The sequence below is a fragment of the Triticum urartu genome, chromosome 6A (assembly GCF_056163025.1).
Source record: "Triticum urartu cultivar PI428250 chromosome 6A, HENAU_Tu73, whole genome shotgun sequence".
NCBI lineage: Eukaryota > Viridiplantae > Streptophyta > Magnoliopsida > Poales > Poaceae > Triticum > Triticum urartu.
Window position 1 is genome coordinate 562050787 of NC_141878.1, and position 17339 is coordinate 562068125.

A 17339-nucleotide genomic window follows, 5' to 3' on the forward strand; every position below is an offset into this window, starting at 1 on the left:
TTCATCATACTTACTTTTTTTCTGTTGCTACGATTTTTGTGGTGCGTGTTCTCCATATAGAGTGGAGTGAGAGCATCTACAACCGGACCTCTCAAACTCCCCTCGTATGTCCGGGCGGGCTGCGGTTTTTTAACCCAGACGAACATCTCAAACAGGTCTCAAACGCCTGGACTGACCGGCACCCCTATATCCAGCTCAAATATAGGGCGGATATGGGGGCGCCGCCACGTCGGACCCTGCCCATGGTGGCCCACCCGACCCCACTTATATTCGTCCGCATTCTCTCGCCGGAGCAAACCATAGCCACTTCACTCCACTCCCCTTCACTCCTCTCCGCCACCCGAACTCACCTCCGGCGGTTTTCGGCCTTCTCCGCCATGACAGGCAGCAGATCGGACTCCAACCAGTCTGGATCCATCGATTGGGGTGTCATCCCGTGTGGGTTGGAGGAGGCAATGATAGTCCGCATTGCACTCCGCCGCTCCCGGGAGGACATCGCCCGGCCGACGAACGGATCCGTCCGCCGCGACACAGCTTAACGGGCGCTCGGATCCTCTGGTGCTGGATCCTCGCAGTCCCGGACGGAACACCTGTCCTTCGCCATCACCGGAGGGGCAGAGTATGTGTCCCACCGGAAACGGGCGGCCCGACGTGGGAAGGAGAGGATAAGGGCCGCCGAAGCCCGTATCGCGACGAAAATGGCGGGGCGGAGGTGGCTGATGCGGCGGCGTGGGCGGCCACAGAGGAGGAAGCCATCCGCGCCCGCATTGTAAAGAAACAGCAGTAGAGGAATATGTGCGCCCTCGCCCGAGAGCAGAATCGGGCGGTCCGTGCCATGGTCGGATTGCCACCGAAGGAGGAGAAGGAGGACAGCGATGGCAAGGACAGCTCCGGTGACGAGCAGATCTGACTCGATCCATACTATCTCTTCGACCGGTACTTTTGCGAGAAGGACGGCGAGGGCACTGAGAAGGGGCAAGGGCAGCCGTAGATGAACTCCACAATAACCAAACGTGCCGAATTTTGGTAGTCCAATGGCATATTTAGTGTAGTGTGATGAAGTAGCCGGAATGTATGTGCATCGACATAGTTGCATGAGTTTGTATGGATTTGAGATATGATAGTTGAGGTATCCAGATGTGCATTGCATTTTTTAGGAGTGCCCGGGCACGTTCGTGGACGTTTGAGGGACTGAATTTGCCAAGTCCGACTGTAGATGCTCCGACGTGCTAGTTCTGATACGCATGCACGGTTAGAGCATCTCCAGCCGCGCCCCTAACAAGGCCCCCCAGGCAACTTTTCGGCCGCCGGCGCCGAAAAATCGGCCCAGTCGCGCCCCCAAGGGCCCATTTTTCGCCGGCTCAGGCCGAAATTGGCGCCGGCGGACCCAGCCCGAACCCAGCACGCTGGGGGGCGCCGGGCGAATCGTTTTTAACGCGAAAGAGCCGCGGGCCCTCCTTGCCAGCGACTCGTCTCTCTTCTCGTCGCTTCGTCGTCCTCATTGCCTCGTTTCCCGCGGCGAATCAATGCCAAAACTGCCGCGCGCTGCCGCGCCGGTCAGCCTCCTCCATTGATGCCTCACGGGCGCCGCAGTGAAGACCAGACGACGCGCGTCCCTCGCCCGCCACGCGTATGCACGGCGGGCATGCGTACGCACGGCGGCCATGCGTACGCGCGGCGCCCCCGCCTATATAAGCCGACCCCCAGCGCGTCGGTCACGCATAGACTTTCCACCGCCGACGCGCCGTTTCTCCCCAATTCCTCCCTCTCCGCTCGTCGTCTCCAGTTCAAACCATGGCCGATTGCTTCCCAGGTGACGGTGTGTAACACCCCGGATGTAACTTTTCATATTTGTATCCAACTCTTGCCGTTTCCGGTGTTAAGTTATATTTATTTCTCGGGTTCGGGTCTCTGTCTCCGTGTGTTGTCTTTCTTTTTCGTGCATCTCTTATCATGTCATCTCGTGCATTGCATTTGCATACATATTCATCTCATGTATTCGAGCATTTTCCCCGTTGTCCGTTTTGCATTCCGGCGCTTCGTTCTCCTCCGGTGGTCATTTCTAGCTTTCTTTCGTGTGTGGGGATTAAACATTTCCGGATTGGACCGAGACTTGCCATGCGGCGTTGGTTTACTACCGGTAGACCGCCTGTCAAGTTTCGGGTCATTTGGCTTCGTTTGATACTCCAACGGTTAACCGAGGGACCGAAAAGGCCTCGTGTGTGTTGCAGCCCAACACCTCCCAAATTTGTCCCAAAACCCACCAAACTCTGCTCCATGTTCTAGAGCGTTCGATTACGATCGCGTGGGCGAAAACCGCACCTCATTTGGACTCTCCTAGCTCCACTTATGCCTATATATACACCCCTCCATTCGGATCTCAGATTTCTCCCCGTCCTCCTCCTAAAAAAAAAGATCTCCCCGCACCGCCGGACACTTCGCCAACCGACGGAAATTGTCCGCCCGATCCGTCCGGGCCAATCCCGCGCTGCCACGTGGGCAAGCGCGCCCACTTCGCCGCCGCCGTCCACCGCGGCCCGCCGAGCCCGCGAGGGGCCCTCCCTGGCCCGTCGGCGCCCGCCGCCGCATCGCCTCACCGTCGCCACCTTCCCCGACGCCGGCGCCGCCCGCCACCGCAGGCCCCGGCGCCGACCACCGCCGCGCCATTGCCGGAGCTTCGCCCCGCCGCCGTCGGTAGCCGCCGCGACCGCCACCGCCCGCCACCGCTGAGCCGCCGCCCGCCCGCGACCTCCGCCGCCGTGCGCCGCCCCCCCCCCCTTGGCCGGAGCATCGCCGGCCCGCTGCCGCCCCTCGCCGGAGTGCTCGGGCTCGCCGGAGCTTCGCCGGCCCGATCCGATCCGGTTGGACCAGATCCACCGGGTCAGCGATCCAAACACGCCTCGCCGCGCCTGAACCACTCCATCCCGCTCCAGCTCGTCCCGCGTTGACTTTTTCGCGGAGGTAAAATTCGTCTAAGTCCTAGATCTCAGATCCATGATGCCCTGTTCGAGGCCTCGTAACTCTGTAATCGTAACTCCGATTTGGGTGTATGATATATCAAAATCTTCGTCTCGACATGTACATCATTTCATTCCATTGCATCATTTGCATTTGAGTTCATCTTGATGCCCAAAATGCTGTTAGAAGGAGGCTTCGTGAGTTAAATTGCAGATCCGTTAGTTCATCATGCACTTTTGTCATTTTTGCCATGTTTAATCCGTGCATGATATGCCTGTGCCCCTTTGGGATGAATTGTTAAGCATTTTGTCTTCTTTCCAGAGATGCCACCCATGCATTTTTAGGATGTGTGTGTTGTCTTGTGCAAGCTTGCGAAGAGAGGTACCTGAGATTGCTGATTTCAGGGACTTAGTGATTTTCACTAAGTCTGGGATATTTTAGTTCATGATGCTATATGTCCAGCTTGTTTCCTAGTGATCCGTGCCTCTTTTGAGGATGATCAGTAAGGGAGTTTCGATATTTATGTTATGCTATATCCATCCATGTCTTTATTTGCATATGTGGAGTGCTCTAGGTTGACTCGATCGAGCTCAACTTTTGCTTCGTTGTTAATCTGGGCAGATCGTCAACTTGTTTGCGATTTTGCCGATGCTACCGTTAGTGTTCCATGCATGCTATGCCTTTGTTCTTGCCATGTGTAGCTAGAATATTGTGCCTTCTTGTTGGTTATATGCTTGCCTTGCCATGACTTGCACCGTAGTGAGTGCATCGAGCTCGTTTACATGCCTTCGTGAGTTATAATTTCAGCATGTCTCAGTTTTCACTAAGTCTGAAAACTGATTGTGTTCGAGCTATGTTCGTGAGCTCGGTAGAGTATTTTGTGAACCCTTTTGGCCCCAGGTCACTTTGGGTCTTTTGTTAAGCTTGTTGAGTAGCTCCATGCCATGTTCTTACTTGTCATGTTCAGGTTTTGTATCATGTTGTTTTGCTGCTCCGAAGAGAGCATCGTGATCTGAAATTTCAGGCTAGTGTTAATTTCACTAAGTCTGGAATCTGTTTTGCTTATTCATTTTTGCCATGCTTGTTTGAACCTCTTAATGGATGAATTGGCCTATGGCTCAGTGCTAGTGTTTTGTTAAGCATCTTGTGTACATCACTGCCATGTATTTTGTTTTCATGTTTGGTGGCTGTAGCATGTTCATTTCATTGCGTTTAGATGCCTACTTGCTGTAAATCGCAGACCGGTGTCATATCTTAAAACGCTTGCCATTTTCAAACCGTAGCTCCGATTCCTATGATCTTTATATCGTTTTCAAGCGATTTCATCCCCTCTATCCAGTGGCACCCTTGGAATTCCAAGTTGAGGCCAGGTTCATGCATTTCCTGTCATATCTTGCATTTTGCATCCCGCATCGCATCCCGCATAGCATGTCATCATTTCATCATATTGCTTGGTCTTGCACGTGGTTGATTGTATCCTTGTTGCTTGTTTGTCTTGTTGGGTAGAGCCGGGAGACGAGTTCGCTACCGAGGAGCCCGTTGAGTTTGCTTGTGAGGATCCAGTCAACTTTGACAACTGTGCAGGCAAGATGATCATACCCTCGAAATCACTACTATCTTTGCTATGCTAGTTTGCTCGCTCTTCTGCTTTGCCACTGCTACGATGCCTACCACTTGCTTGTCAGCCTCCCAATTGCATGATTGAACCTCTAACCTACCATTGTCCTAGCAAACCGTTGATTGGCTATGTTACCGCTTTGCTCAGCCCCTCTTATAGCGTTGCTAGTTGCAGGTGAAGATTGGAGCCGTTCCTATTGGAACATCTGTTATTTGCTTGTTGGGATATCACTATATTGCTATGTTATCTTAATGCATCTATATACTTGGTAAAGGGTGGAAGGCTCGGCCTCTCGCCTAGTGTTTTGTTCCACTCTTGCCTCCCTAGTTTCCGTCATATCGGTGTTATGTTCCCGGATTTTGCGTTCCTTACGCGGTTGGGTTATTATGGGAACCCCTTGATATTTCGCCTTGATTAAAGCTTTTCCAGCAATGCCCAACCTTGGTTTTACCATTTGCCACCTAGTCTTTTCTTTCCCTTGGGTTCTGTAGACTCAAGGGTCATCGTATTTTAGCCCCCCACGGGCCAGTGCTCCCTCTGAGTGTTGGTCCGAACTGAGCTGCCTGCGGGGCCACCTCGGGGAAACTTGAGGGTTGGTTTTACTCGTAGCTAGTCTCATCTGAGTGTGCCCTGAGAAAGAGATATGTGCAGCTCCTATCGGGATTTGTCGGCACATTCAGGCGGTGTTGCTGGTCTTGTTTTAACCTGTCGAAGTGTCTTGAGTTACCGAGATACCGAGTATGATCGGAACGTCTTGGGAGGAGGTCTTTTCCTTCGTTGACCATGAGAGCTTGTCATGGGCTAAGTTGGGACTCCCCTGCAGGGATTGAAATTTCGAAAGCCGTGCCCGCGGTTATGGGCAGATGGGAATTTGTTAATGTCCGGTTGTAGATAACTTGAACCTTAATTAATTAAAACTAATCAACTGCGTGTGTTGCCGTGATGGCCTCTTCTCGGCGGAGTCCGGGAAGTGGACACGGTGTTGGAGTTATGCTTGCGCAGGTTATGCTTCTAGTTTCTCGCTCGTGCCTTGCCCCCTCTTCTCGCTCTCGTTTGCGAATAAGTTAGCCACCATATATGCTAGTTGCTTGCTGCAGCTCCACATATACTTGCCTTATCCTTCCTATAAGCTTAAATAGTTTTGATCGCGAGGGTGCGAGATTGCTGAGTCCCTGTGGCTCACAGATTATATAATTCCAGATGCAGGTCCAGGTGATTCCGCTCTAGGTGACGAGTACGAGCTCAAGTGGGAGTTCGACGAGGACTCTCAGCGTTATTATGTTTCCTTTCCCGACGATCAGTAGTGGTGCCTAGTTGGGGTTATCGATTCAGGGCCTTGTCGCATGTTGGGGGTCTTTTCTATTTTGGCGCCGTAGTCGGGCCATGAGTGATTTGTATGATGAATGTTGCTTATGTACTCTGATGTGACGTGGCGAGTGTAAGCCAACTATGTTATCTTCCCTTTATTATGTATTACATGGGATGTTGTAATGATTGCCTGACTTGCGACATTGCTTTCAATGCGGTTATGTCTCTAAGTCGTGCCTCGACACGTGGGAGCTATAGCCGCATCGAGGGCGTTACAAGTTGGTAATCAGAGCCTTCCCCGACCTTAGGAGCCCCATTGCTTGATCGTTTTTTAGAAGCCGAGTTGTGTCTAGAAAAATGTTTTGAGTCACTTAGGAATTATATATCAGAGAGTTAGGAATTCTTTTTACTTCCCAGTCTCCTCATCGCTCTGGTAAGGCATCCTGACGTAGAGTTTTGACTCTTCTCTTCTCAAATTTCACTAAAAAAAAATTTAGGATCACGCGAGTATCTTGGTTTTGTTCCGATGGTTTTGTGACGAGAACATTGTTCTTGGTGCCTCCTGTCTTTAGGGGTTGTGGCAGTGTCCCGGGGAGTTGAGCTCCGAGGTGTTGTCGTCACAATTTTATCGTTGCAATTCTGGTATACTTGAGATTTGTGCGCGACATCGAAAATCTCTTTTATGCAGTTCGTTGGTGAGATAACCTCGACGCCACCCAGTATTGGGGCGGGAGTTCGGGAGTATCGCCATAACTTGTATAACGGATGCTTTTCGAAGGTTGAGATAGATGGTTTCCGAAGGTTTCTTGGTTATGTGTTAAAGGATGGATACAGCTGGATGTAGGATTTGCTAGCTTGGGTGAGATATTATGCTTCCCCTGTATCCCCAACACCTGATTGCATAACCGGGAAATTTCGGGAATTTCATAGGTGGGAATTCAAGTAGCCTTAGGATATCTTTCCGACAGATGTATGATATGGAATTGGGGTTCGACGTCTAGTGGTTCGCCTATTCACGGTCAATTTTACAGTGGTCTCGTTGTGTCTTAAAGAGTCCTTGGCTATGCTGACTCGGGGACGCTTCGTATGTCATGTGCACTGCCTTGTACATGATGGTGCTGTACGATCGAGCCCGTGTAGGTCCCACCACGAAAACTTCGGACGAAATTTCTATCATGTATTTGTTCCGGCTTATTCCGCAAGCCAACCCTTGGTTTTATTTCAAGTTGTGGCATTCGTTTTGCTTCGACGTCATATGTTGATTCCATCCCTCGGTGTTGTACCCCTTCTACCTGATTCTTCGTGGCTTCGCAATTTAGGAATATGTGACCACTTCAAGAGAAATGCATTCGTTCATTTTGTTCGGATGTGAAGATTATATGTTGCAATTTTCATTCCGTTGGATTCAGCTTCAATATTTATCTGTCATGTGCTAATGGTGGTCAACCTCTTCAGGATGGCTCCTCCAACGCGCACGACTCCGAATCCTGATTCGCCACCACCTCCACCTCCTCCAGAGGCATGGCAAGCTGTGATGGCCGCAACCAATGCAAACACTCAGCTGATCATGCAAATTCTCCAAGAGCGCAATCAAGGCAGTCAAGGGAATCAAGGCAGCAATCAGGGTCACTTTGCTACACTCAACCAGTTCCTTGCTAACGGGCCAAAGACTTTCAGTAATTGTGTTGAGGCAACCGATGCTGACGATTGGCTTGTGGATCTGTGTAAGCATTTCGAGTGCAGCAACGTCAGGCCTGAAGATTTTGTCAAGTTCGCTTCTTTCCAACTCAAAGATCAGGCTGCAGAGTGGTTCCAGCAGTACAAGGATTCCAGAGGTGGACGTGTTATCACTTGGGATGATTTCCGTCGAGATTTCCGCGCTCATCACATTCCGCAGAGCGTGGTTGAAAGCAAGCGTGAGGAATTCCGCAATCTGAAGCAAGGCTCTTTGTCTGTCTATGACTACAACAAGTTGTTCCAGAAGCTTGCCCGTTTCGCCAAGCAGGATGTTCCTGATGAGAAGAGCATGATCTATCAGTTCAGGGGTGGTCTTCGTGAGGAAATTCAGCTCGCTCTTGTTCTCTTCGAGCCCTTGAGATACGATGAGTTCTACAACATGGCACTGAAGTAAGAGGCTGCTCAGTTGAGGTGTGATGCTTCCAGGAAGCGAGTCAGAGATGTTACTCCTTCTTCCTCTACTCAAGTGGCCAAGCAGCAGAAGTTTTGGCTTCCTCCTCCTCCGTTCCGTCAGCCGTATCAGCAGAAGAGCAAAGGTGGCAATGGTTCTTCCCACCCACCCAACCCAGGCTTTCAGAACAAGTCTTCGTCTCAAGCTCCAAGACCGAGTGCTCCGTATCACCGTCCGTTCTCAGAGGTCACGTGCAACAAGTGCCAACAGAAGGGTCACTATGCCAACAAGTGTTTCAACCAGAGGCTTCTTCCTCCTCCTCCTCCTGTGAGATCGGCAAGTACAGCTGTGGTCAAGCATAATCCCAAGCACGCCAAGGTCAATTTGATGAATGCAGCCCAGGCAGAGGACTCGTCAGATGTGATCATGGGTAACCTTTCTGTTAATGATATTCCTGCAAAAGTTCTTTTTGACTCTGGTGCATCGCATTCCTTCATGTCATTTCCATTTGCATCGGAGAACAATTTTAGCACTAAGGCATTACCTAGAGCTTTGCAAGTCGTCTCTCCAGCTAAGCGACTGAGTTCCAGTATGGAGGTGCCGGATATTTCAATCTTGATGGGTGATTTCAAGTTTCTTGCTTCTCCAATGGTTCTTGGCAACTCTGATATTGATCTTATTCTCGGAATGGATTGGCTTTCTAAGCACAAGGCTCAGCTTGATTGTGCAGCCAGGCAGATTCAATTGACTCATTCGTCTGAGGAAGTAATTGTCTTTGCCGCTCGGGATAATACCATCTGTCTGTTTTCTCTCAATGAGAAGGGTGAACTGGATGCTATTTCGCAGATTCCGGTTGTTTGTGAGTATCAAGACGTTTTTCCAGAAGAACTCCCAGGGATGCCTCCAAACCGGCCGGTTGAATTTGTTATTGAACTTGAGCCCGGTACGGAACCTGTGTGCAAACGTCCCTACAAGCTCGGCCCCGAAGAGTTGAAGGAGTTGAAGAAACAACTCGATGAGCAAGAAAGATTGGGTCTCATCCGGCCTAGTACTTCTCCGTGGGGTTGTGGTGTTCTTTTTTTGAAGAAGAAGGATGGATCGAGTCGACTTTGTGTTGATTACCGTCTAGTGAACAAGAAGACCATCAAGAACAAATACCCACTTCCCAACATCAATGAGCTATTCGAACAACTCAAGGGTGCTCAAGTATTCTCCAAGCTTGATCTCCGTATGGGTTATCACCAGATTCGCATTCGTGAAGAAGATATTCCCAAGACAGCATTCAGAACAAGCTTTGGTTCATATGAATACACTGTCATGTCTTTTGGCCTCGCCAACGCTCCTCCGACGTTCTCTCGCATGATGAACTTCATCTTCAACGCCTACACCAATGACTTCGTTTTGGTCTATCTCGATAACATTTTGGTTTTCTCGAAGAACAAGGAAGATCATGCCAAGCATTTGCGTTTGATTCTCGATAAGCTCAGGGAATATCAGTTCTATGCCAAGTTCTCCAAGTGTGAATTTTGGCTCGATGAGGTTCTTTATCTTGGCCATATCATCTCTGCCAAGGGCATTTCCGTGAATCCCGAGAAGGTTTCCGCAATTGTGAATTGGGAACCTCCTCAGAACGTGAAGCAACTCCGCAGTTTCCTCGGTCTCGCAAGCTATTGCAGAAGATTCGTCGAAAACTTTTCCAAAATCGCGAAGCCTCTCTCAAATCTTCTTCAGAAGCACGTCAAGTACGTTTGGTCTCCGGAGTGTGATATGGCTTTCAACACTTTGAAAGAGAAGTTGATCACTTCTCCAGTTCTGACTCCACCTGATGAATCCAAGCCGTACGAGGTCTTTTGTGATGCCTCTCTCCAAGGTCTTGGCGCAGTATTGATGCAAGAGAAGAAAGTTGTTGCTTATACATCTCACCAGTTGAAGCCTAATGAGAAGAACTACCCCACTCATGATCTCGAGTTGGCGGCAGTTGTGCATGCTCTTTTGACTTGGAGACATCTTCTATTGGGAAGAAAAGTGGACATTTTCACTGATCACAAGAGTCTCAAGTACATCTTCACTCAGCCTAATCTCAACCTAAGGCAAACTCGATGGGTCGAAATGATTCAAGAGTATAATCCGAGTATTGAGTATACTCCAGGTAAGGCCAATGTGATTGCTGACGCTTTGAGCAGAAAGGCCTATTGCAACAGTCTGATTCTCAAGCCTTATCAACCCGAGCTTTGTGAAGCTTTCCGCAAACTGAATCTGCAAGTTGTTCCTCAAGGTTTCCTCGCCAACCTTCAAGTCTCTCCTACCTTAGAAGACCAGATTCGCCAAGCCCAGCTTCTTGATGCTATGGTGAAAAAGGTGAAGATTGGGATTGCAAAGAGTCAGTCCAAGTACAAGTGCTACCGCCTTGATGACAAGGACACTCTCTTCTTCGAGGATCGTATTGTTGTGCCCAAAGGTGAACTTCGTAAAGTGATCATGAACGAGGCTCACAACTCTCTCCTCTTCATCCACCCTGGTAGTACGAAGATGTATCAGGATCTCAAGCAAGCTTATTGGTGGACTCGAATGAAGCGCGAGATCGCTCAATTCGTGAATGAATGTGATGTCTGCAGAAGAGTGAAGGCAGAACACCAAAGGCCAGCAGGTCTCCTCCAACCTCTTGCCATTCCAGAATGGAAGTTTGACCACATTGAAATGGACTTCGTGACTGGGTTTCCAAAGTCCAAGCGTGGCAATGATGCTATATTCGTCGTCATCGACAAGCTCACCAAAGTGGCTCATTTTCTGCCTATCAAAGAGTCGATCACTGCAGCTCAATTGGCGGAACTCTATACCTCTCGCATTGTCTCTCTGCACGGTATTCCTCAAGTGATCTCTTCAGACCGTGGTAGTATCTTTACCTCGAAGTTTTGGGATTCTTTTCAGAAGGCCATGGGTACCCACATCCGCTTCAGCACAGCTTTCCATCCTCAAACGAGCGGTCAAGTCGAGCGTGTCAATCAGATTCTTTAAGATATGCTCAGGGCTTGTGTGATCTCCTTCGGCATGAAGTGGGAGGATTGTCTTCCTTATGCTGAATTCTCCTATAACAACAGTTTTCAAGCAAGTTCGGGCAAGGCCCCCTTTGAAATTCTGTATGGGAGGAAGTGCCGAACCCCTCTCAACTGGTCTGAAACCGGTGAACGTCAGCTGCTGGGCAATGACTTAATCACAGAAGCAGAAGAAATGTGCAAAGTCATTCGTGATAACCTCAAAGCAGCCCAATCCCGCCAGAAGAGCTACTATGATAGTAAGCACCGTGATTTGGCTTTCCAGATCGGAGATCATGTTTACCTCCGTGTCTCTCTTATGAAAGGTACTCGTCGCTTCGGTATCAAAGGTAAGCTTGCCCCTAGATACGTGGGACCTTTCAAGATTGCCAGCAAGAGAGGCGACCTCGCCTATCAACTTGAGCTTCCTTCAAACTTTGCCAATGTTCATGATGTGTTCCATGTCTCCCAACTCCGGAAGTGCTTCAAGACTCCTGACCGCACCGTCAACTTCGAGGACATTGAGCTCCAAGAAGATCTCTCCTATCGTGAGCACCCAGTTGCTATTCTTGAAGAGACTGAACGCAAGACTCGCAACAAGTCAATCAAATTTCTCAAAGTCAAGTGGTCTCACCATTCCGACCGTGAAGCTACCTGGGAACGCGAGGATCACCTCCGTTCTGAGTACCCGGAGTTCTTTCAGTCCTAGATCTCGGGACGAGATATTTTCGTAGTGGTGGAGTGTTGTAACACCCCGGATGTAACTTTCCATATTTGTATCCAACTCTTGCCGTTTCCGGTGTTAAGTTATATTTATTTCTCGGGTTCGGGTCTCTGTCTCCGTGTGTTGTCTTTCTTTTTCGTGCATCTCTTATCATGTCATCTCGTGCATTGCATTTGCATACATATTCATCTCATGTATTCGAACATTTTCCCCGTTGTCCGTTTTGCATTCCGGCGCTTCGTTCTCCTCCGGTGGTCATTTCTAGCTTTCTTTCGTGTGTGGGGATTAAACATTTCCGGATTGGACTGAGACTTGCCATGCGGCGTTGGTTTACTACCGGTAGACCGCCTGTCAAGTTTCGGGTCATTTGGCTTCGTTTGATACTCCAACGGTTAACCGAGGGACCGAAAAGGCCTCGTGTGTGTTGCAGCCCAACACCTCCCAAATTTGTCCCAAAACCCACCAAACTCTGCTCCATGTTCTAGAGCGTTCGATTACGATCGCGTGGGCGAAAACCGCACCTCATTTGGACTCTCCTAGCTCCACTTATGCCTATATATACACCCCTCCATTCGGATCTCAGATTTCTCCCCGTCCTCCTCCTAAAAAAAACAGATCTCCCCGCGCCGCCGGACACTTCGCCCACCGACGGACATTGTCCGCCCGATCCGTCCGGGCCAATCCCGCGCTGCCACGTGGGCAAGCGCGCCCACTTCGCCGCCGCCGTCCACCGCGGCCCGCCGAGCCCGCGAGGGGCCCTCCCTGGCCCGTCGGCGCCCGCCGCCGCATCGCCTCACCGCCGCCACCTTCCCCGACGCCGGCGCCGCCCGCCACCGCAGGCCCCGGCGCCGACCACCGCCGCGCCATTGCCGGAGCTTCGCCCCGCCGCCGTCGGTAGCCGCCGCGACCGCCACCGCCCGCCACCGCTGAGCAGCCGCCCGCCCGCGACCTCCGCCGCCGTGCGCCGCCCCCCTTGGCCGGAGCATCGCCGGCCCGCTGCCGCCCCTCGCCGGAGTGCTCGGGCTCGCCGGAGCTTCGCCGGCCCGATCCGATCCGGTTGGACCAGATCCACCGGGTCAGCGATCCAAACACGCCTCGCCGCGCCTGAACCACTCCATCCCGCTCCTGCTCGTCCCGCATTGACTTTTTCGCGGAGGTAAAATTCGTCTAAGTCCTAGATCTCAGATCCATGATGCCCTGTTCGAGGCCTCGTAACTCTGTAACCGTAACTCCGATTTGGGTGTATGATATATCAAAATCTTCGTCTCGACATGTACATCATTTCATTCCATTGCATCATTTGCATTTGAGTTCGTCTTGATGCCCAAAATGCTGTTAGAAGGAGGCTTCGTGAGTTAAATTGCAGATCCGTTAGTTCATCATGCACTTTTGTCATTTTTGCCATGTTTAATCCGTGCATGATATGCCTGTGCCCCTTTGGGATGAATTGTTAAGCATTTTGTCTTCTTTCCAGAGATGCCACCCATGCATTTTTAGGATGTGTGTGTTGTCTTGTGCAAGCTTGCGAAGAGAGGTACCTGAGATTGCTGATTTCAGGGACTTAGTGATTTTCACTAAGTCTGGGATATTTTAGTTCATGATGCTATATGTCCAGCTTGTTTCCTAGTGATCCGTGCCTCTTTTGAGGATGATCAGTAAGGGAGTTTCGATATTTATGTTATGCTCTATCCATCCATGTCTTTGTTTGCATATGTGGAGTGCTCTAGGTGACTCGATCGAGCTCAACTTTTGCTTCGTTGTTAATCTGGGCAGATCGTCAACTTGTTTGCGATTTTGCCGATGCTACCGTTAGTGTTCCATGCATGCTATGCCTTTGTTCTTGCCATGTGTAGCTAGAATATTGTGCCTTCTTGTTGGTTATATGCTTGCCTTGCCATGACTTGCACCGTAGTGAGTGCATCGAGCTCGTTTACATGCCTTCGTGAGTTATAATTTCAGCATGTCTCAGTTTTCACTAAGTCTGAAAACTGATTGTGTTCGAGCTATGTTCGTGAGCTCGGTAGAGTATTTTGTGAACCCTTTTGGCCCCAGGTCACTTTGGGTCTTTTGTTAATCTTGTTGAGTAGCTCCATGCCATGTTCTTACTTGTCATGTTCAGGTTTTGTATCATGTTGTTTTGCTGCTCCGAAGAGAGCATCGTGATCTGAAATTTCAGGCTAGTGTTAATTTCACTAAGTCTGGAATCTGTTTTGCTTATTCATTTTTGCCATGCTTGTTTGAACCTCTTAATGGATGAATTGGCCTATGGCTCAGTGCTAGTGTTTTGTTAAGCATCTTGTGTACATCACTGCCATGTATTTTGTTTTCATGTTTGGTGGCTGTAGCATGTTCATTTCGTTGCGTTTAGATGCCTACTTGCTGTAAATCGCAGACCGGTGTCATATCTTAAAACGCTTGCCATTTTCAAACCGTAGCTCCGATTCCTATGATCTTTATATCGTTTTCAAGCGATTTCATCCCCTCTATCCAGTGGCACCCTTGGAATTCCAAGTTGAGGCCAGGTTCATGCATTTCCTGTCATATCTTGCATTTTGCATCCCGCATCGCATCCCGCATAGCATGTCATCATTTCATCATATTGCTTGGTCTTGCACGTGGTTGATTTTATCCTTGTTGCTTGTTTGTCTTGTTGGGTAGAGCCGGGAGACGAGTTCGCTACCGAGGAGCCCGTTGAGTTTGCTTGTGAGGATCCAGTCAACTTTGACAACTGTGCAGGCAAGATGATCATACCCTCGAAATCACTACTATCTTTGCTATGCTAGTTTGCTCGCTCTTCTGCTTTGCCACTGCTACGATGCCTACCACTTGCTTGTCAGCCTCCCAATTGCATGATTGAACCTCTAACCTACCATTGTCCTAGCAAACCGTTGATTGGCTATGTTACCGCTTTGCTCAGCCCCTCTTATAGCGTTGCTAGTTGCAGGTGAAGATTGGAGCCGTTCCTATTGGAACATCTGTTATTTGCTTGTTGGGATATCACTATATTGCTATGTTATCTTAATGCATCTATATACTTGGTAAAGGGTGGAAGGCTCGGCCTCTCGCCTAGTGTTTTGTTCCACTCTTGCCGCCCTAGTTTCCGTCATATCGGTGTTATGTTCCCGGATTTTGCGTTCCTTACGCGGTTGGGTTATTATGGGAACCCCTTGATATTTCGCCTTGATTAAAGCTTTTCCAGCAATGCCCAACCTTGGTTTTACCATTTGCCACCTAGTCTTTTCTTTCCCTTGGGTTCTGCAGACTCAAGGGTCATCGTATTTTAGCCCCCCACGGGCCAGTGCTCCCTCTGAGTGTTGGTCCGAACTGAGCTGCCTGCGGGGCCACCTCGGGGAAACTTGAGGGTTGGTTTTACTCGTAGCTAGTCTCATCTGAGTGTGCCCTGAGAAAGAGATATGTGCAGCTCCTATCGGGATTTGTCGGCACATTCGGGCGGTGTTGCTGGTCTTGTTTTAACCTGTCGAAGTGTCTTGAGTTACCGAGATACCGAGTCTGATCGGAACGTCTTGGGAGGAGGTCTTTTCCTTCGTTGACCGTGAGAGCTTGTCATGGGCTAAGTTGGGACTCCCCTGCAGGGATTGAACTTTTGAAAGCCGTGCCCGCGGTTATGGGCAGATGGGAATTTGTTAATGTCCGGTTGTAGATAACTTGAACCTTAATTAATTAAAACTAATCAACTGCGTGTGTTGCCGTGATGGCCTCTTCTCGGCGGAGTCCGGGAAGTGGACACGGTGTTGGAGTTATGCTTGCGCAGGTTATGCTTCTAGTTTCTCGCTCGTGCCTTGCCCCCTCTTCTCGCTCTCGTTTGCGAATAAGTTAGCCACCATATATGCTAGTCGCTTGCTGCAGCTCCACATATACTTGCCTTATCCTTCCTATAAGCTTAAATAGTTTTGATCGCGAGGGTGCGAGATTGCTGAGTCCCTGTGGCTCACAGATTATATAATTCCAGATGCAGGTCCAGGTGATTCCGCTCCAGGTGACGAGTACGAGCTCAAGTGGGAGTTCGACGAGGACTCTCAGCGTTATTATGTTTCCTTTCCCGACGATCAGTAGTGGTGCCTAGTTGGGGTTATCGATTCAGGGCCTTGTCGCATGTTGGGGGTTTTTTCTATTTTGGCGCCGTAGTCGGGCCATGAGTGATTTGTATGATGAATGTTGCTTATGTACTCTGATGTGACGTGGCGAGTGTAAGCCAACTATGTTATCTCCCCTTTATTATGTATTACATGGAATGTTGTAATGATTGCCTGACTTGCGACATTGCTTTCAATGCGGTTATGTCTCTAAGTCGTGCCTCAACACGTGGGAGTTATAGCCGCATCGAGGGCGTTACACGGTGCGGCGGCGAACGGCTTCGGCCGCCACCACCTTCATGAGGACGAAGCTCTGCTCCTCTACGAGGCCGAGTACCCGGTCCCGCCAGACATGCGGGTGCCCGGGTCATGGAGGATCAGCGCCGGCGGGGTCCCGGTGCCACCACCGCCCACCGGGGCGGCGCGGCGTGCGGAGATCGCGCGTATCCGCGCCTCTCTGCCGCGGGCAGCGAGGGAAAGTCCACGGTACGTCCCTGACAGCCCGCTGTGGGATCCCTACTTCCGCCGCCGCCACGTCGAGCAGCTCGAGGCCACCAACGGCGTCGTGACCTCCGAAAGGCTCAACTCCGAAGACCCGCGCCGATGGTGGGGCGTGCCCGGTCGCACGCTGGAGGCCGTCCTCGAGTACATCGAGGCTGGAGTACCCCGCTCCCCCGTCCTTCTCTCGCCGACGTGGGAGCTCGTGGACGCCGAGGAGCATGGACCCCGAGGCGTCCTCCTCCTCGTCCGGCCGCTCGTTCGGCTCTCCCTACCTCCGCCCCGTCAAGCCGGAGCCCCAGGACACGCCTGTCAGCGCGTGCATCCGCCGCTCCGGCGTCCGCATCGACGACTCCACCCCCGCCTCTGGCCGTTTCGTCCTCGTGAGGACGAAGCCGGAGCCCGGCCTCCCCGTGGAGTATGAGGAGATAGCCCGGCGCGGCTTCTCCGACGCGGACGCCCTACAATGTGCCCGGGATGACTACCTCTGCGACGAGATGGTCCGGCAGTGCCGGGCCCTGGAGGAGATAGCCGCCCGCAAGCGTGGGCGCGAGGACGAGCATGGCATGGTGATCCTCGACAGCGACGAGGACGAGGAAGCCCCCGGATCGTCCAACCCGCCACGCCAACCTGGGGAGGGTTGCAGCAGGGACGGCGGCCGCGGAGGAGGCGACAACGACGACGACGACGACGACGACGACGGCGACTACACGCGGTTCTACGGCCTCCTCGGCATGTGGAGCTGCAAGGGCGGCAGGCGGTGAGGAGCGGCAAGGGAGACGGCGGGCCTAATGGCGGCTTTTTTTTTAAAATATTTTATATATGTATGAACTCATCGAAATTTGGTTAAATTTGCGCCGTTTATGCCTAAATTTAATTTTTTAAAAAATTTGGGCGCCGCGACTGAGGGGCATCACGCCCTCAGCGCGTGGTTTGCATCGGTGCGTCCCAAAGAGCGATTTTTAGCGTCTCCTGATAG

At 50.9% G+C, this 17339-nt stretch overlaps 1 protein-coding gene across 1 annotated transcript; it reads left to right on the plus strand.

Annotated features, from left to right (window-relative positions):
- The first annotated feature begins 835 nt into the window (after positions 1 to 835).
- Positions 836 to 17124, plus strand: LOC147966329 (uncharacterized). The gene is made up of 2 exons (XM_087530789.1): positions 836 to 893; positions 16442 to 17124. Exons 1-2 carry the CDS (start codon positions 836 to 838, stop codon positions 17122 to 17124), a joined length of 741 nt encoding a protein of 246 aa, XP_087386915.1.
- Positions 17125 to 17339: the final 215 nt, after the last annotated feature.